Source organism: Lithobates pipiens, unplaced genomic scaffold, assembly GCF_037356315.1.
Source record: "Lithobates pipiens isolate NorthernLeopardFrog02 unplaced genomic scaffold, aLitPip1_a1.2 Scaffold_13, whole genome shotgun sequence".
NCBI lineage: Eukaryota > Metazoa > Chordata > Amphibia > Anura > Ranidae > Lithobates > Lithobates pipiens.
In genome coordinates, this window is record NW_027507718.1 from 309,012,603 (window position 1) to 309,033,146 (window position 20,544).

The 20,544-nt window shown below is 46.1% G+C and overlaps 2 protein-coding genes across 6 annotated transcripts in view; one reads left to right on the top strand and one right to left on the bottom strand.

Moving 5' to 3' along the window:
- SCLT1 (sodium channel and clathrin linker 1) overlaps window positions 1-8,331 on the bottom strand; it is a 250,067-nt gene extending 241,736 nt beyond the window's left edge. Inside the window, 1 exon segment of the mRNA XM_077476898.1 lies at window positions 8,198-8,331. Coding sequence (XP_077333024.1) covers window positions 8,198-8,319 — 122 coding nt within the window. The 5' untranslated portion in view covers window positions 8,320-8,331.
- A 22-nt stretch (window positions 8,332-8,353) lies between these two features.
- The window catches only part of LOC143974992 (UPF0462 protein C4orf33 homolog), a 133,393-nt gene continuing 121,202 nt past the window's right edge, over window positions 8,354-20,544 (top strand). The window contains exon 1 of one of the 5 annotated variants that reach the window (XM_077476902.1): window positions 8,354-8,442. Coding sequence is in view for 1 of the 5 variants with exons in the window: in XM_077476900.1 (XP_077333026.1) it covers window positions 8,371-8,442 (72 nt within the window). In the remaining 4 variants the exon portion in view is untranslated. Of the gene's footprint in view, window positions 8,479-8,565; window positions 8,741-20,544 lie in introns of those variants that run through there. The other 4 variants (XM_077476900.1, XM_077476903.1, XM_077476904.1 and 1 more) reach the window with 4 other exon arrangements.

Sequence of the window (20,544 nt, forward strand, 5' to 3'; positions counted from 1 at the left end):
TATGACCGTATGTATGCGACACAACTAGTCATACCTAACCTATGCTTAACCCTATTGGGCGACTGGCTTCCTGCCGTAGCCGATCTGGGCTGGCACCGATCCCCGAGTCTCCTTCTATAATGCTGATTCTAATGCTCGGATGGCATCCCTTACTGTGATCTCCTGGAACACCAGAGGCCTTAACTCTGCTATAGAGGTCCCTGGTATTCCAGTTCCTAAAGACCTATAACCCTCATAGCTGTGTGTTTCAGGAGACTCACCTAGTGGGGAGGAAGATTCTTAGCCTTAAAAAATCCTGGGTGGGCCACCAGTATCACTCAAGCTATACAAACTTTGCCAGGGGTGTGAGTATCCTGATATGTAAATCCCTTCCCTTTAGACTACTGGATCTGGTGCTTGATCCAGATGGGCAATATGTGGTGCTTCATGCTATGATGGAATCCATAGAAGTTGTGCTGGTAGGCTCTATATACATCTCCCTGCCTTTATTAAGTTGCTTCACAAGCTTATTTCTCTCCTTGCCAAATACAGTACTGACAACATGATCCTCATGGGGGATCTTAACATGCCACCTAACCCTGAGTTGACCGTTTCACCTACGCGGGGGGCTCCTCATAGGACCTCTCAGGATGGGCGGAGGCTTATGGCCTGACGGACCTGTGGAGGTAGGGGTAGGGGGACGGACATTAATATTCGTAGACTGTTCATCCATATAGATCTGGCCGAGGAGGGTGGTTGCAGCGTTAGACGCAGAGAAGGCATTCGACTCGGTCGAGTGGCTTTTTCTCTGGCAGGTACTAGAATGCTTTGGACCTAGGTTTACTTCTTGGATCCAACTGTTGTACAGGAAGAGCCCAACCGCCAAAGTCAGAGCTCCACTTGTGCGGAAAAAAAGGACATAAATGTTGTTTAGGTACAGCGTTGCACGATCGCGCAATTGTCAGTTAAAATAATGCAGTGCCGTATTGCAAAAAGCGGCCTGGTCATGAAGGGGGGGGGGAAGAATCTTCCAGAGGTCAAGTGGTTAAGCTGAGGATACATTCTCCTTGAGATCTACCTCAAAACTATGTACTGCAGCGCAAGGGTCTGTCTGATTTTTTATTTTTTATTTATTGCTGATATTTGTTTAGGGTGGCGTTCATATTAAATCATTTTGGTAAAGATAAAGGAAACTGTACAATCAGATTGTATAATGCATGGCCAGCTTTAGGCTGGGTTCACACCTATGCCAATTGGATGCAGGGTTTTTTCCGCATCCAATTTGCATAGCAGGAGAATGTGACTGGCTCTCTATGGAGCTGGTTCACATATCTCTGCAGCAGGTCTGGTTCGTTTTGCACGAAAAACGTGTGCCTTTTTTGGTCCATTTCAAGTCCGAATTCAGACCAAAATTTGGGCTGAAATCGGACCTGAAAAGGTGAACCAGCACGCAATGGACCCCTGCTGTGCGATGGATGTGGCGATGGTGTGAACCCAGCCTAAAGCTGGCCATACACCTATAGATTATCTGCAGATTTTCTATGGTTAGATGGAAAAAGTGCAACAGATTTCTTCATGTTCGCTAAACTGTGTGGATGGAGGAATCTCCCACTTTTTCCATCTAACCATAGAAAATCTGCAGATAATCTATAGGTGTATGGCCAGCTTAAGTGTTACGAGTCTGGTTTTAGTGAAAAGTAGTCTATAAGCTGACATCAGCTGTTGTCTAAATAATTAGTATTACCATGTATGAAAGCAATCTGTCAAATTAGTCAAGCCAGAATTCTATGACAAAGCATATCAGGAACAATAACTTTGCCACGGACCCCTTGCTGTAAGATGCTGTGTTTTCTATAAAGTTCCATTATGCGGATCATGGTTTGCTATATTTATGACAAGCGAGATGAAGGGCTTTCCTCTGCTCCCACCTGCAGCTGCTCATCAATGTTCTGAGAGTTCTCAGCGGCTTCCTTTAAACATCAGTACTATATTGGCTAGGAACTTAATGCACTCTACGGATGCCTCAGTGACTCTTAAAAGTGGATAACACCATTATTACTACTTCAGCTACCCATACTCATAATTAAAGCCCCGGAAGGTTCATAAAGCATTAATACCCTAGGCGTTCATAAATTCCAAGATCAATGGCACGAAAGTTCCAAGGGTGTCCATGAAATAAAATTCCAGTATATACTGTCAAGGTAGGTCATAAAATACCCGTACCAATGCAGTAATAGAGTCATATATAAAGATCAATGCCAAAGTGGTTAAAGGGCACTACATGGTAGGAAGTTGTTATTGCTGATTCTACTGAAATCTGCAATACGATTAAAAATAAATAAGTTGCAGCATTTAAACTTTTGAATTCCAATCAACGAGGTGTAGTGCAATGTGGCAGAAATGGTATACCAGCACCAACCCCACATTCCTGTCAGATTGAGGACCAAAGTGTTAATGTGCCATTTATTGTGCTTGGGCTGCAAAAGCCTGCACTTTCAAAATATCACAACAAAATTATAGTAGAATTATAGGCAAAATTTATTTTTTCCATTCTGAATAGAGCAAGGGACCCCTGTCAGATATTTTTTTTCACCATCTGTGTGCGGAGATTTCCCTTCACTTCCTGTCCCATCGTGAAACAGGAAGTGAGAGGAATTCCCCACAAATTAGGGGAATTGCTTGGGGCCCCCAGAACTAGTGTCCCCATTGGAAGATTTCCCCTCCATTATTTTTTATGGGGACAGCCCAAAATTTGGGATTTTCTTTAGCTTTCACTTTCAATGATAAATGGTAAACAGGAGAAATAGAGAGGGTGGCTCTCCCTAACAGAGGCATAGACAGAAATAAAAACTGACAGGTGTTCTAATCCCTCGTCAGAAACCATGAATCAGACCGAGACAGAAGAAGTACAATTAAATCCCACTTGTTTAATAAATAAAAATAAAAAGGTAAATAGAAAAAAAGTGTGGTCAAAGCATAGCCAGAGTCTAGTAACCAGATAGAGTAGTCAGCCAGGCCAGAGTTCAATAACCAGATCGGGTAATCAGCCAGGCCAGAAGTCAGGGATCCAAGTAGAGCAACAGCAAGCAGGATAAGGAGCTTGCTTAATGGACTTGGTCCATTAAGAGTTGGTCTCCGGAGTCCTTAATGGATTCCGTAGACCAACTCCGTGGGTTACCGTCCTCTCTGGTCATATCAGTCAGGGGCTTGACCAGATATGAGAAGTTAATCCGATAGTAGTTGGCAAAACCCAGTAAAACGCTGCAGAGGACGTAAACCCACGGGTCGAGACCACTATAGGACTGCCGAAAGTTTCTCTGGGTCTATCAAAAAACCAGCAGTGGAAATGACATAGCCCAGGAATGTAACCTGTTCACAATGGAACTCGCACTTCTCCAGTTTAAAATAGAGATTATTTTCTCTTAGTTTCTGAAGCACACGACAGACATCTGTGTGGTGGCTCTCCAGGGACTTGGAAAATATGAGGAAATCATCGAGATAAACCACCACGCATAACTGCAACAAATCTCGGAGGACAACGTTAATAAATTCCTGGAAAACTGCCGGGCATTACAAAGGCCAAAAGGCATTACCAGGTATTCATAATGGCCTGTTCTGGTATTAAATGCAGTTTTCCACTTGTCGCCCTCCTTAATGCGCACAAGATTGTATGCCCCTCTCAAGTCAAGCTTCGTGAAAACCGTTGCTCCCTTGAGGCGGTCAAATAACGCTGTAATCAATGGAATCGGGTATGCATTCCTAATCGTGACACGATTGAGACCCCTATAATCTATACAAGGTCTCAGTTCACCGCTATTCTTCACAAAGAAGAAACCAGCACCAGCAGGAGACGAGGATTTGCAGATGAAATCTCGAGAAAGTGCGTCAGCAACAAACTCCTCCATGGCCTTATCCTCCAAGACAGACAAAGGGTAAACCCGGCCACGAGGAGGTATGGCACCAGGTTGAAGGTCAACTGCGCAATCATAAGACTGGTGTGGAGGCAAACTACCGGCTTGACCTTTATCAAAGACATCGCTAAAATTGAGGTACTCCTCCGGCAGGGAGAGGAGTGAAGAGGTGCACAGGACCTTGGATACCTTCAGGAAGCATGTTTCACTGCACTGTGGTGACCAGGAGAGAACCTCAGCACGGAGCCAATCAAAAGAGGGGTTGTGCCTCTGTAACCATGGATAACCAATAACCAGCGGAAACCTGGGTAAGGAAATAACTTGGAATTGGATTATCTCATGGTGAAGAGCCCCCATGGCCATGGACAACGGAACCGTCTCATGAGTCACATGGGCAGGCTGTAAAGGTCTCCCATCAAGAGCCTCAATGGCAAGTGGAGTGTCACACAGCTGCAGCGCAATCGAGTGTTGTGAAACAAATGCAGCATCAATGAACAGGCCTACAGCCCCAGAGTCTATTAGAGCCTTTATCTCGATGGATGACTCAGCCCAAGAAAGGGTGACCAAAACCAGGGGCTTATCCTTCTGGATAACTGGGGACAAAACAACGCCACCTAAGGTCTGTCCATGACAGCACTTCAAGGTTCGGGCGTTCCCTGGACGGGTAGGACAAGACCTCAAAAAGTGACCTGCCTGGCCACAATAAAGGCACAATCTCTCCCTCCTCCTAAAGGCTCTCTCATCTGCAGAGAGACACGTGAAGCCCAGGTACATGGGTTCATCTTCACTGACTGACTCGGTACCAGGAGGCATGGGAGGTGAGGGAAGCATGGGTGGGACTACAAAGCTCAGAGGCAAACATACAGGAGGCTTCCGCAAGCCCTCCTTAAGAGAAAGTCTTTCTCGGAGTCTGGAATCAATGAGGATGGCAAACGAGATCAAGCTCTTCAGCTCAGTGTGTATATCTCGGGCTGCTATCTCATTCCTTGATGGAATCCGAGAGACCATGAGAAAAAACAGCCACGAGGACCTCATTGTTCCAAGCAACCTCTGCAGCCAGAGTACGGAATTCAATGGCGTAGTCGGCAACAGTTCTCGTACTCTGTTTGATGGACATGAGGTACTTGGCAGCGGAAGCGGAGCGTGCGGGAACTTCAAAAACCCTTTTAGAAGGAGGCCACAAACTGAGGGTAACTCAAGAAAACAGGTTTTTGCTTCTCCCATAGAGGGTTAGCCCAGGCCAAGGCTCTCTCAGAAAGCAAAGACATCACGAAACCTACTTTGCTTCTGTCAGTGGGAAACGCCTGGGGCAGCATCAGGAAGCATATCTCAACCTGATTGAGAAACCCTCTGCATTGAACTGGATCACCCCCAAATCGCTGGGGAAGTGGAGCAGAACCAGACATACCTCTTATAGAGGTAATACTTGAGGCGGGTGCCTGCACAGAGACTGGCGCAGCAGCAGGGACGGCCTGCGACTCAGGTTTTAATGGAGCAGCCACCGTGGGGGATTCCAGGTGAGCCGTGCGACTCAGGAGCATTTGTAACGCCATGGCAAACTGATCCATGCGGTGATTTTGCTCATCTAATCTGGAAAAAATATTACCAACAATGGATTGACTGTATCTTCTGAATTCATGGTTTTCACCTACTGACAGAAACCATGAATCAGACCGGGACAGAAGTACAATTAAATCACACTTGTTTAATAAATAAAAATAAAAAGGTAAATAGAAAAAGCGTGATCAAAGCATAGCCAGAGTCCAGTAATCGGATAGAGTAGTCAGCCAGTCCAGAGTTCAATAACCAGATCGGGTAATCAGCCAGGCCAGAAGTCAGGGATCCAAGTAGAGCAACAGCAAGCAGGATAAGGAGACAGTCTTTAAACAGAACCGCAGGAGATGGTTTCTTGTGATGTGACCAAGGCGAAGGCAGAGATGAAGTGAGCTGGACAGCTTTACCTAGGCAGGTCAGACGAGCAAGATCAGGAACAGCTGAGTAACTGTGGAGAGAGATGAGAGCCGGCAATTAGCTGACAGCTGAGCAGCCAGCCCAGAGAAGGAAGGGCTTAGCCAGCCCTGACACCTCTCCCCTCTATCCAAAACTGCCTTTAGTTATACACTCACTGGCCAGTTTATTAGGTACACCTGTCCAATTTCTTATCAGCCAATCACATGGTAGAAATTCAATGCAATTAGGCATCGAGATGTGGTGAAGACAACTTGCTGAAGTTCAAACCGAGCATCAGAATGGGGAAGAAAAGGATTTAAGTGATTTTGAATGTGGCTCGATTGTTGGTGCCAGACGGGCTGGTTTGAGTATTTCAAAACCTGCTGATCTACTGGGATTTTCACACACAACCATCTCTAAGGTTTAAAGAGAATGGTCCTAAAAAGAGAAAATATCCAGTGAGCGGCAGTTCTGTGGAGCAAAATGCCATGTCAGAGGAGAATGGGCAGACTGGTTTGAGATGATAGAGAGGTAACAGTAATTCATAAGCACATGTTACAATCAAGGTATGCAGAATACCATCTCTGAATGCACTACATGTCGAACCTTGAGGCAGATGGGCTACAGCAGCAGAAGACCACACCAGGTGCCACTCCTGTCAGCTAAAAACAGGAAATAACACAATCTATTTTTTTGTTTTCCTCTGGGGGCGGGGGGGGGGGGGAGGATATGGTATATATGAATACGGTTTTTCCTCTTTTTAAAAGTGTTGGAAATGTTATATACTTTGGAATATTAATGGAATTGTCTTAAAACTAATAAAAATTTGATAATAATAATAATAAAAAAACAACAACATGAAAGCATGGATCCATCCTGCCTTGTATCAACGGTTCAGGCTGGTGGTGTAATGGTGTGGGGGATATTTTCTTGGCACACTTTGGGCTTTTTAGTACCAATTGAGCATTTAAATGGCACAGCCTACTTGAGTATTTTTGCTGACCATATCCATCCCTTTATGACCACAGTGTACCCATCTTCTGATAGCTACTTCCAGCAGGATAATGCACCATATCACAAAGCTCAAATCATCTCATCACTGGTTTCTTATACAGGACATTGAGATCACTGTACTCCAATGGCCTCCACAGTCACCAGATCCCAATCCAATAGAACATCTCTGGGATATGGTGGAACAGGAGATTCACATCATGGATGTGCAGCTGACAAATCTACAGCCACTGCATGATGCTATCATGTCAATATGGACCAAAACCTCTAAGGAATGCTTCCAGAACCTTGTTGAATCTATGCCACAAAGAAATAAGGACGTTCTAAAGGCAAAAGGAGGTCCAACCCGGTACTAGCAAGGTGTACCTAATGAAGTGGCTGACGAGTATATATATGGACTCTGCTCAGTGCCATGTCTTGTATACTGGGTGTAAATGCTAGTATCTGTTTATATTTTGTATAGATGTACTCTGCACAGTACCAACTCTTGTACTGGGTAGTATCTGTTTATAGCCTGTATATATGGACTATGCACTGTATCAGGTTTTTTATACTCAGTGTAAATCCTTGTATCTGTTTATATTCTGTATATACGGACTCTGCACAGTACCATGTCTTGTATACTGGGTGTAAATCTTAGTATTGGTTTATATTCTGTATATATGGTCTCTGCACAGTACCATGTCTTGTATACTGGGTGTAAATATTAGTATCGGTTTATATTCTGTATATACGGTCTCTGCACAGTACCATGTCTTGTATACTGGGTGTAAATATTAGTATTGGTTTATATTCTGTATATACGGTCTCTGCACAGTACCATGTCTTGTATACTGGGTGTAAATATTAGTATCGGTTTATATTCTGTGTGTATTGACTCTCCACAGTAACAGGTCTTGTATACTGGGTGTAAATCTTAGTATCGGTTTATATTCTGTATATACGGTCTCTGCACAGTACCATGTCTTGTATACTGGGTGTAAATCTTAGTATCGGTTTATATTCTGTGTGTATGGACTCTGCACAATAGCACTTCTCTGGGTGTAAATCTCAGTACCTGTTAGCATGGAGATGGCACAGTACCACTTCTCTACTCCTTGGCAATCACTAAGGGGCTAATTACTAAAAGAGATAAACAAATAGAAAGTATATCCTCCACACATCACTATGTATTTCATGGTCCATTGATAAAACAAGGAGTGCAGCCTGAGGTGTCACACTGGATAGATCTCAGTCACAAGCCTACAGGTTATATGTGAGAATACACGGGAAGTGTATATAGCAATGTGTACAACAGTCACAAGCCTACAAGTCGTTATAAATGAACAGAGTAAACGGCATACTACCTATCAGCTGTAATGTCTGTCAACCGGCTCTCTACTGTGTTGTCCCCCGTGTAACCGACATGAATCTGACACCGGAAGATGAATGCGGCTTCTATGGTAACCATACACTTCCTGCTTCGCATCAACCACTAAAAACTGTCCCTTCAAACCCGCCAGTGACTGAACAAGTCTTCATGTGCCCGCCTCTCTGCCACAGGAGAGCTGTGATTGGCCGGGCGAGGATATTGGTTGTGTACACCTTGGAGGTGAATGTGTTATAAGGGCGGTAGAGGCAGATAAGGGTCAGTAATGTATGAGGCGCTTATTTCCAGCCGGGTCACACTCTGCTGACCATAGCTGTAGGCGCGGCACAGTGCCTGTCACCATTCTCACCTCCCCAAACTGTGATGTTATGTATTGCCTGGTGTGCCAGGGCGGGGAAGTGCGGGAGGAGACATAGGAAGGGATCTTGTGACTAACCCAGCCGGATGTTACCAGAGGGGCAGACACACTTTAATGTAGCTGGTACCCACCTTACCTGAGCCGGCCTGGGCAAATAATACAGTGAGTAATCCTCATTCTCACCTGCTCGGGCTGCTAAACCCTCTATATAACCTGTTATATATTGTATACTTCGGACTCCTGCACTCAGTGTGTTATCTACTCCTTCGCCCTGCACTTAGTGCATTATATATATATATATATCTATATACACCTGTTCTGCTTATTATGTACTCCTGACTCTGGTGCTCCGTGCCCTTGCCCACACCTGACTCTGGCGCTCGGTGCCCTTGCCCACACCTGACTCTGGCGCTCGGTGCCCTTGCCCACACCTGACTCTGGCGCTCGGTGCCCTTGCCCACACCTGACTCTGGCGCTCCGTGCCTTGCCCACACCTGACTCTGGCGCTCCGTGCCTTGCCCACACCTGACTCTGGCGCTTGGTGCCTTGCCCACACCTGACTCTGGTGCTCCGTGCCCTTGCCCACACCTGACTGGCGCTCCGTGCCCTTGCCCGCACCTGACTGGTGCTCCGTGCCCTTGCCCACACCTGACTCTGGCGCTCCGTGCCCTTGCCCACACCTGACTCTGGCACTCCGTGCCTTGCCCACACCTGACTGGCGCTCTGTGCCTTGCCCACACCTGACTCTGGTGCTCGGTGCCTTTGCCCACTCCTGGCGCTCGGTGCCTTTGCCCACTCCAGGCGCTCGGTGCTTTTGCCCACTCCTGACTCGGCGCTTTTGCCTGCTCCTGACTCTGGCGCTCAGTGCCTTTGCGCACTCCTGACTGCCACTCAGTACGTTAAAGCAGTGCTCCAGTCTCTGAAGTGAAAATCAGCCGGTACAAAAACTATAGCTTATGACTAAAACAGCCACTCACCTGTCCCACGATCCCACAGTGTGCTCACGCCAGCCGTGTTCTCCCTGTGTCCTCCCTCGCCGGCATCGTCACTATGGGCGTCCGGGTGTGACAGATTGCGGCTTCACAGCCAGGTGCCCACTGCCCGGGCTGCGCCGCACTCTGTGACAGGTTCCAAAGTCATGTGTCTCAGAAGCCCCCCCCCCTTTTTTTTTCCTTCATTTTCGGTAGAGTGGGGGAGGGTTATGGCCGCTGATTCTGCCCATGTTCATTTGGGGATATTTCCCTTCACTTCCTGTTCCATGGCCAGGGTGGGGGTTCCTCCAGGATGAGGGAGTCTGCGTGTCACCAGGGTTTGCGGAAGTTGGTGGCCTTGTTGAAGGCTTTCCCTTCAGTTACTGTTCTGGTGTCCATCCAAAGTTTGGGATGTTTGGGATGGATCTCCCTGACAGGGGCATGGGTGACTGTGAATGCCTGGCAGGTGTTCTGGTCACTCTCTAGAGTTGTAATCCCAGAACCTCAAAACACCATTCTTTTGCACAATTTAGTAGATAATGTTATAACCTAATTCACATTGTGTTTGTGACAGACCCAACTAGGACAGGGGCTTTTGGAGGTGACTTGGGGCAAACCTCCTACCCACTGATTATGGCCCATGGAGGAGAGCAGGGATTGTCTTTTTTTTTTTTTTTTTTTTATTCATTAGATTTTTATTGAAAATAAATTGAAGTACAAACTCAAGATAAAATTGTGTCAAAATTACAATTACATCAAATTGGTGGGCGGTAAAGAAAAAAAAAATAGGCAAATACCAGAGGAATAGCAGTAGATTATAAACCCTATCACTAATAATGCAGCTCCGACACCACAGTGCCGAGTATCTCCAGAGGCCTTGTGCAATGGCGGTTTACCAACTCCAGACTCCCCCAGGGGAACATGCTGCATCCAGAGGTTGGAACCCCGCCATCGTTACTCCTATCTCTTACAGCACTATAGCATTACCAGTGTTGCTAATTAAGCTATACATTTCTATGTGATCTTAATCCAAAGTTCGCCTTGAGTTGTAGTTAGAACCAGGAATTGAACCCGCAACTAGTGATGTATGTTAACAATAGAAAATTAGAAAAAATAAAAAAAGGAACTGAGGAAAAGAACTCAAAAGGAATGGATGTGACTTTGACGCTGCCTTGCGCTCCTAATCCAAGAGTAAAGACTATGTCAGGAGATTATTACTTTGTTGCTTCTATACCAGTCTATCCATGGTTTCCAAATCTGATATCTGTAGTTAAGCTTATTTTGGGACGCTAAAAACATGACTTCATAGGTGATATGTAAGTTGGTCGTTCTAATTACATTTGCGAGACTAAGAGGTTCAGGATTTGCCCATATGCTCACCAGCTCCAAGCGTGCACTAAGGAGAATTTGGCATATGATGTCCCATCAATCCCCAAAGACAAAATTGCAAAACTCGGTTTGCGTGGTATTCGTATTCTAGTGATGTGGTGCAAAAGCTTAAGAGTCTTTGACTAGTAACCTTTCAGTTTTGGGCAAGCCCAAAGGATATGTAGCAAGGAGCCATATGTAGCCTCTTTGACCGCATTGTCTCCAACAAAGTGTGGACTTATGTGGGTCAAACCCAGCCAGTCTCGTGGGAGTTAAAAACCATCGTAGTTGGATCTTCTGATACAACTCCCATAAGTTGGCACTTTTAATGGCTCTGTAAACAGATGAGATAGCATGTTTCCATTGTTCGAGTGTCCAGGAAGCTTGCAAGTCTATTTCCCATGTTCTCATTGAGCGGGTTTTTGAAAAGACATTCTTTTGATGGAGAGAACCATAGAACAGGTATATGCCTTTAATGGAAGTATTAAGATTGTGGAAATATAGGTACATCTGCCAAGGTATAGTAGTGGACCTGTCTGTTGTAGACAATAGCAGATGTGAGATTTTGGTGTAGGCGTAGTGGTCTTAAGTTCTAGATTATGTTCAATTTGAAGTGACCAAAGGGTTTTCAGAGTGGGGCCAATTTTAATATCCGCAACGGTGGTTATACCCTTGGATTCCCAATGTTTAATATATACATTTGGGATCAATAATTGTAAGCTTGTGATATGGTGTTGAATAACGTTAGATTTGGTATTAGATATAGGGGTGTTAATAAGTAGCTTCCACATGTTAAGTGAAACTACCACGGTGGGTGACAGATTTGGTGGATAGTGTTTCATAGATCTGCTAGTTAATAATAAGTCATATAGATTAAGATTGGGGGATTGGCAAGATTCTAGTTCCTGCCATCTCGGAATGTGGTCTCCCAGGGAACCAGTACTTTAATTGAGCTAAAATCGCTGCCGTGTGGTAGTCTTTGAGGAGTACATGACCCACTCCTCCTGCTGACTTAGATTTAATACATTTTTGGAAAGCACATCTAGCCTTTATCCCTTGCCAGAAAAATGTGTTTATTATTGATTGCGCTGTTTGAAAGAAACTTCCTTGTACTGGTAAGGGTAAAGTTCTAAACAGATAAATAAACTGGGGTAGCAGCATCATTTAAAGGCCGCTAGTCGACCAGACCAAGTTGACTCCATCCTATGTAATCCTTGAAGTTTCGAGGTGAGTTTACCTAGGAATGGAGTATAGTTGGCTTTTATCAGGTGTTCTGTTCTTTCTGTCAGAGTAATTTCCAAATATTTAATTCCATCTGTGCTCCATATATAAGGAAATTGTGCTTTAAGTTTCCCGATGGTGAGAGTATCAATTCCTAGTCCTAGTATATAGGATTTGCTATTGTTTACTTTATAGTAGGAAACTTGACTAAATAGCTTCAATGTAGCATGGGTTGCAGCTAGGGAGGGGCCCACTTCCATCATAATTATGACCACGTCGTCTGCAAATAAGCTAATAGAATGTATTTGTGTGCCTATCGGAAATCCTATTATATTTGGATGGGTTCTGAGGCAAATGGCTAGAGGCTCCATTAATAAGTTGAATATCAGTGGTGACAAGGGACACCCCTGCCTTGTTATGTTGAATGGAGCTGAAAGGATGCCTGACATATAAACCTTAGCTGATGGTCTAGAAAATAAGGCCAGTATTGCAGATAGTACTTTGCCTGTGAATCCGAATGATTCTAAGACCTTAGTCAAATATGTCCAATGCACTCGGTCGAAGGCCTTCTCCGCATCCAAGGATAGGAGCAGAGAAAGCCTTCGCCATACCTGTGCTAAGTGTATACTATTTGTAGCAGAGTGTCCCAGAGAGAGCCAGGAAAAGTCCTGTTCGGGGTTTATACCTCTCCCAGGCTTCTCTCATACACATTCAGGAATCTGTGATCCATGATCCAGTTCGGGTCTTGGTCCTCTTTCCCAGGCTAATTTAAGCTAACCTGAGCAGACAGCCTTTGCTCTCTGCCTGGGACATTCACACAAAGTTGGTCTGTGAAGAGAGTAAGGTTGGTAAAACCTGTTAAGCAGTTATTTGTAGAGACTGACAAGCGTTAGGCTTGTTCAGCCTGGTAGTGAGGGCCTACAGGTTGTATAGCTAGAGCCGTGATACGGCTAGGTTTTGTGTTTTGTTACTTTGCCCTTTATTTTGTTTTCTGGAGCACTGTACAGCACCTGTATATGGACTTGTATATACCACAAATAAACACAGCACTGTTGGTCACTTTATCTCTGGATTTGGGTATCTCTGCCTGAGAAACTGCTCCTCCCAGGGAGCTTTATACCTGCTACCTGTCCCCCAGGTTACATATTGATCATGCGGTGCATGGCTTCGAAGGTTTGTCTATTTTTAGTGAATGCACTTTGGTCTGGATGTATAATTGTGGGCAGTATATTTATGAGACGCAAAGCTATGATTTTTTGCATAAAGTTTAGATCTGTATACAACAGCGATATTGGTCTAAAATTTGACAGAGAAGTGGGCTCCCTTCCCAGCTTAGGCAATGCAACAATTGGAGCTTCAAGTATTTCCTATGGGAAAGAAGAGGCAGCAGCAGACTGAAAGATCTGTAACAATAGGGCGGATAACTTGAGTTTGAATTCCCTGTAATATTCTCCACTAAATCCACCCGGTCCAGGCGACTTGTTCAATGGAAGGGCGTCAATAGCCTTATGTAGTTCTTCCTCATTGAATGGGAGATTCCAGGAGTAGACCTGGTCTGATGTCAATTTGGGTATAGGTAGTTTGTTTAAGAACTGGTCTATGATCTCTGGGGTAGGCTGTGTAGTGGATGGGTCGTCTTTTACATTGTATAACTTACTGTAATATAAGCTAAAGGCATCAGTAATTTTTTTGTGGATGGTGTATTTTTGGTTTGGTGGTGGGATGAATTATGTATTGTATTTTATGTTTATATCTATGGCCTTTAAGGGCCTGTGCTAGAAGCTTTCCCGCTTTGTTGCCTGTGGTATAGTAATTCATCTTAAGTCTCTTAGTTGTTTTCTCTAAGTTTTCAAGTAAATGTAGTCGGAGGTCAGATCTTAGTGTTGTCAATTTCTGGGAAATGGATGGGGAGTATTAGTGTTTATTCTGGCTTTCTAAGTCTGCAATTTGTTTTTACCAGCTCGTTAAATCGCCTCTGCTTCCTAACCCCAGCTTCCAGTTGTATGAGAATACTTCTCATATACGCTTTTTGAGTGTTCCATAATACATAAGGGTTAGACACTGAACCTTCGTCATCGGCAAGAAAATTTGTCAAATGGGTCTGGATCTTTTCTTTTAAGTCTGGTTGTTGCAATAGAAATGGATTGAGTCTCCAAACCGGATTTGTCCCTGGAGTGGAAGAGTCGGCTATAGACAGAGTTATCGACGCATGGTCAGACCATGTGTTGGAGTTTATACCAGTTAATACAGTTTGCAAAAGGACCCGCTGGTCTACCAGAAAAAGATCAATTCTGGTATAAACCCCATGAGGTGGGGAAAAAAAAGTAAAATCTTTCTCGTTAGCGTGCATACATCACCAGGCATTATATAAGTTCTGTCTATAGATGGACTGTAATAAAGATGGTTGACACCGAGTGGTTTTGGTAGTCGAGTCCATCAGAGAATCTGGAGTTATATTAAAGTCCACACATATAATTAACCGGCCCTTTTTGCATGTTTCAATCTTTTTCACCATCTTATTAAAGCGGGAGTCCACCGGGAGTCCACCGGGACTCCGCGTTTTTTTTTTTTTTAAAAAAGCCAGCAGCTACAAATACTGCAGCTGCTGACTTTTAAAATAGTGACACTTACCTGTCCAGCGCGCCCGCGATGTCGGCACCCGAAGCCGATCTCTAGATCGACACTCGAGTGCTGCCGCCGCCATCTTGGGTATGGGAATCAAGAAATGGAGCCTTTCGGCTTCATTTCCCAGTTCCCTACTGCGCATGCGCGAGCCGCGCTGCGCAAAGAGGACGGTCCCCGCTGCCTCTGGGATCTGTGTGTTTCCCAGCAGGCAGCGGGGCACTTGCGGGAAGGGGCGGGCACTTGCGGAAAGGGGCGTAAGTTACGCCCCTTTCCGCAGAGAGCTATCCCGGAAGTGGGTGCAGTTACCTGGATTATCCAGGTAACTGCACCCCCCTCCCCCCTGAAAGGTGCCGATTGCACTTTAGGGTGGACCTCCGCTTTAAAGAAATGCACTTGTCATCTATTAGGAGAATAAACCTTTGCTAAAGTGTAAACAATAGAATTCAATTCACATATCAATATTATAAATCTACACAGAGGGTCTTGGATTTGCTTGAGTAGTGTAAAGGCCACTGTGTCCCGGATAGCTATTAAAACACCTTTTGTCTTTGAGTCCGTATTAGCGGTAAACACATAAGGATGTGAACATCTTGGTGGTGTCTGTTTGCAAAAGTGAGTTTTTTGCGCGCACACAATATCACTATAGTGCAAGAGTGCCTCTCCCCACAGGGATCTCCGCTTCGCGGGGTGGTTAAGCCCTTTAGTATTAATTTAAATTATATTAAATGGCATTCTTGGGGATCAAAATGTTTGTTCGAACAGTTCTGGTTGGGATATAGAAGAATTGAGACACATTAGTATGTCAGTACTTACAAAGGTAGGTATGAGTTGACATAGTCTGCTTGTGGTAGTTCCATCTTTTCTATCCTTTGTTCAAAGTCTGTGGTATCTTTCATCCTTGTCAACAACCAAAAAGTAGATAGGCGCTATATAGGCGTAGTGCAAAAAAAATAAAATAGAAAACAAACAACAATACATGGAGTGGGCTACCTTCACCCTTCATATTAAACCATCATTTAGGAAGTGTCCAAACCTTCCAAAGGCAGTATTGTACTGCAACGTGTATTTGGGGAATTAGTTCGGTCCTGACATGAAATGAGCCCTTCCCAGGGACAAAAGGTCAAGGGCCCATGCAGCCTTCTTATTGTGAGATTTGGCATTCTTGGCGGTGACCTTCTTCCACTCTTGCTCCACTCTATGAGGGATGCTGGTAGTCATCTTGTCGCCCTCTTTGTCTGGTAGGATGCACCATTCTCTAAGTAATTCAATGCTTTTTTCCAAAGACACTACAGTGAAAGAACGGTTATCTTTCATAATAGAAAGTTTAGTTGGGTAGCCCCATCGATAAACGATCTTATGGTTGCGTAAGATCTTGGTCACAGTATTGAGGCTTTTCCTCTTTTGTAGGGTGTATTGTGACAGATCACTGAAAAACTGTAGTTGATGGTATTGTGGTGGAATTGCTTCTTGCTTCCTCATGGTCGTCATAAGCTGCTCTTTGATATGAAAAAAGTGCAAACTGAGTAACACATCTCTAGGTGCTTGTTCTGATATGTGGGATGGCTTTGGCAACCGATGAATCCTATCAATTGTGACATCTAGATCACTAAGATATGAGATCGGTGCTTTGAACATAGTGGTGGCATAGAGGCACAGGTCCGACTGCTGTACTGATTCAGGAATTCCCCTAATCTTTAAGTTGTTCCGTCAGGACCTGTCTGCCATTTTTGCCTTGAGCCAGTCAATGTCCGTCTCTCTTTCATCATGAGCATCCACTAAGTCGTTTATAGTAACAGCATACTCTTCCATTTTTGTCTCAATATGGTCCACTCTGTTGCCTAGGTCTTGTATATCGCTATTGAACCGGTGTATGCATGTGGCCATATCCGATTGTAACGTGCTTCGTAATGAGAGCAACATATCCTTTAAGACTGTATCTAATACAGGTTGATTTTGCGTGGGATAGGTTTCAATTGACTCCGGCAAGTCCCTCGTGTCCTCTCCAGAGTCAGAGGCCGGACTTATTGCTGGGTTCAATCTGTCCTCATCCAGCTTAGGCCTGGTGTTAGCAGGGCTGCAAGAGGATGGGGTAGAGGGAGAGAGCGATTTCCCGCTGGAGGGATCGTTATTTAAGGAACGGGTACCTTTTTTTCCCCGTCTTTTGCTTGGATGCGGCCTTCTGCTCAGCGGGTAAAAGTCTGTTAAGCGCTGCGGCTTTCGATGTGACCAGCGCTTCTCCGACATGGCCCCAGGCTGTGCAAGGTGTCTCTGTCGTCTAATCAGGCTGGAAGGCTGCTTGGTTGTGTTGCTTGTTGCCGTTATAGTCCCCGTTCGCATGGAGCTCCGGGCTCACATGTCCAGTCAGGCCACTCCCCCGAAGGGATTGTCTTTTTCTTCTGGTCAGATCATGGTAAAGAGCTCAGTTATGCCGCGTACACACGTAGCCGAAGGCGGACTTCCCACCAGACTGTCTGCCGGACTTTCCGAACGGGCTACTTGCCCACACACGGCACTCTTTCAGCAGACTAATACGGCGTACTAAGTCCGCCGGACTATCTGCCGTACTTTTGAAATGAACGGACTCGCTCACACACACAGAGGAAAGTCCGCTCATTTTGAGCGCGTCTCCAGGTAGACAGGGCCAGCGAAGAAGGCGTCGCTGGCCCTGGCACCTGGTATGGACTTAAAGGGGAACCCCAACGCCGAAAAAATAGGCGTGGGGGTCCCCCCCAGGTCCACATCAGACCCTTGTCTGAGCACGCTACCCGGCCGACCAGGAAAGGGGGGGATGAGCGAGTGAGCGCCCCCCTCCTGAGCCGTACCAGGCCGCGTGCCCTCAACATGGGGGGGTGCCTTGGGGAAGGGGGGGCCACGCGGCCCCCCCACCTCAAAGCACCTTGTCCCCATGTTGATGAGGACAAGGGCCTCTTCCCGACAACCCTGGCCGTTGGTTGTCAGGGTCTGAGGGCGGGGGGCTTATCGGAATCCCGGATACCTGCCCCCCACCCTATGTGAATGAGTATGGGGTACAATGTACCCCTACCCATTCACCTGTAAAAAAAATTAAAAAATAACACAACACACAAGGGTTAAAATAGTTTATTGCACAGCTCCGGGGGTCTTCCGTCTTCGGGGGTCTTCTCGCCGGACTCCTCTGCTATCTTCTGCTAGCTCTTTTGCTAGCGGAGGAGCCCGGCTTTCTTCTTCACCGCCGCCCTCTTCTTCCGACTTCGGGGGTCTTGTCCCCCTCTTCAGTTCTTCTGTCGCCACCGCTGTCGACGTCTTCTGTTCTTCTCTTCAGATGTTGCCTCGTCGCTCTCTCTGCTCACAATGACCGGGACACAGCGTGCGAAGACTTGTATAGGGACATCACCAGATGTCCCTGCCCAGTATGATGTCACAGTCCCAGCATCGGAAAAAGAGGGCGGCAGCGAAGAAGAAAGCCGGGCTCCTCCGCAAGCGGAAGATAGCGGAGGAGTCCGGCGAGAAGACCCCCGAAGACGGAAGACCCCCGGAGCTGTGCAATAAACTATTTTAACCCTTGTATGTTGTGTTTTTTTTACTTTTTTTACAGGTGAATGGGTAGGGGGTACATTGTACCCCCTACTCATTCACATAGGGTGGGGGGCCGGTATCCGGGGGCCCCCTTATTAAAGGGGGCTCCCGGATTCTGATAAGCCCCCCATCCGCAGACCCCGACAACCAACGGCCAGGGTTGTTGGGAAGAGGCCCTTGTCCTCATCAACATGGGGACAAGGTGCTTTGGGTGGGGGGCCTTCCCCAAGGCACCCCCCATGTTGAGGCCACGCGGCCTGGTACGGCTCAGGAGGGGGGGGGCGCTCGCTCGTCCACCCCTTTCCTGGCCGGCCGGGTAGCATGCTCGGACAAGGGTCTGATGTGGACCTGGGGGGGACCCCCACGCCGTTTTTTTTCGGCGTTGGGGTTCCCCTTTAAGTCCATACCAGGTGACAGGGCCAGCGACGCCTCCTTCACTGGCCCCGTCTACCTGGAGACGCGCTCAAAATGAGCGGACTTTTCTCCGCACGGGAAAAGTCCGCTCATTTCAAAAGTACGGCGGACTGGCATACAAACGGCCGGATTGTCCGCCGAAATGCAAGGAAGGAAGATTGGAGTGCAAAACTACTTTCTGAATCCACCATACTTTTGGGTAAAAAAAGTCCGCCGGAGGCTACACACGGGGGGATTGTCCAGCGGACTTGAGTTTGCCGGACTTTTCCACCGGATTGTTTGATCGTGTGTACGTGGCATTAGGCATCTGATCCCATGGAGAAAGCAGATCATTTTGTAATGATGGACAACCACGTAATGAACACTGAGAGTGAGACTTGGGTTAATTCTCTGAATAAAGACAATAAAGCTTCCCTTCTGGAGTTAATGGAAAGGTGTAATATTAATCTTGTACAGGCAACTGTAGAGAGGGAATATGGTGGGCCTCCTGCAGACTGGGTTGGAGAGGCTCTTTCACTTGTGACAGAAATATCTATCAACAGTATCCCTCAAGAAAGCTATTAAAATCAAGTAATTTCCACCTTTTCAGACTGCAGGAACATTGTATGAGTTTTTGTCTTATGCCTTGTACACACGGTCGGACATTCCGACAACAAAATCCGTCAGATTTTGCCCTAAACTGGTGTTGCATACACACGGTCGGCCAAGTATGTCGGAAAATCCGTTTGTTTGGAACTTGATGACCTTCGCTCACTACGACGGGACTACGTTGAGGCTACTAGCCAATAGCTTTGGTCTCGTAATTTGATCTGAGCATACGTGGCACTTTGTCCGATCGGAATGGTCTACAAACGATCGGAAGAGTCAGATTGGCTTTTTTTGTTGGAAAATTTGAGATCCTGCTCTGAAAAGCCCGATAGAGCCCACACACGATCGCATTTTCCGACAATCTAAGCCGTTCAGACCTTTTCCGTCTGAATTTCCGACCGTGTGTACAAGGCATTAGACTTGTGCCAGACAGTCTGAGATGGAGTGTGATCACTGTTTGTGATGTGTTTATTGTTAAGGCCAGGTTCACACTAGTGCGATGCAAGACATTGCATGTGATTTGCACCGCATTGCTGTTCAGATCGCATGTGATGTCTGTGCAGGACCCTTTTTTTTTGTCCGCACTGGAATCGGATCATATGGGTGTTCTCACTCGATCCGGTTCCTGCACCATATGACACGATCTGCTGACCAATCTGGGGGGGTGTAATAAACTTTACATTAACAACCGCAGCGGTTCGCAGATCTCAGTGTGAACCATTCAGGTGCGATGCGGGAACCCACACTGGATTTGCAGGGTTCTTGCATCGCACTAGTGCGAACCGGCACTAAGTGTGTCTCTCCCATTGTGTGTCTCATAGATGTGAAATCCTGTTGTCTCTGTGTGCTCATCTCTTGGATATGTGATTAATATAATGTCCCTTTGACTTTGTTATCGAACCCCTGTGGGATGTTTATGTATTATGAGAATGTGTCATGTACTTTGTGTATCCAGGGTTGTTCCTGGGCAGTCTGGACACCTTGGCTTGTTTAAGTGACTATTTGTTGAATAGCTTAGACCCCCTTTCACACTGGTGGCATTGTTCAGGCACTTTTGGGCTAAAAATAGCACCTTTAAAAACGCCTCCCCTGCAGCCCCGGAGTGGAAAGCCCGAGTGCTTTCACACTGGGGCAGTGCGCTTGCAGGACGTTAGAGAAAGTCCTGCAAGCAGCATCTTTGAGGCGGCGGAGGAACGTTGTATACACCGCTCCTCTGCTGCCCCT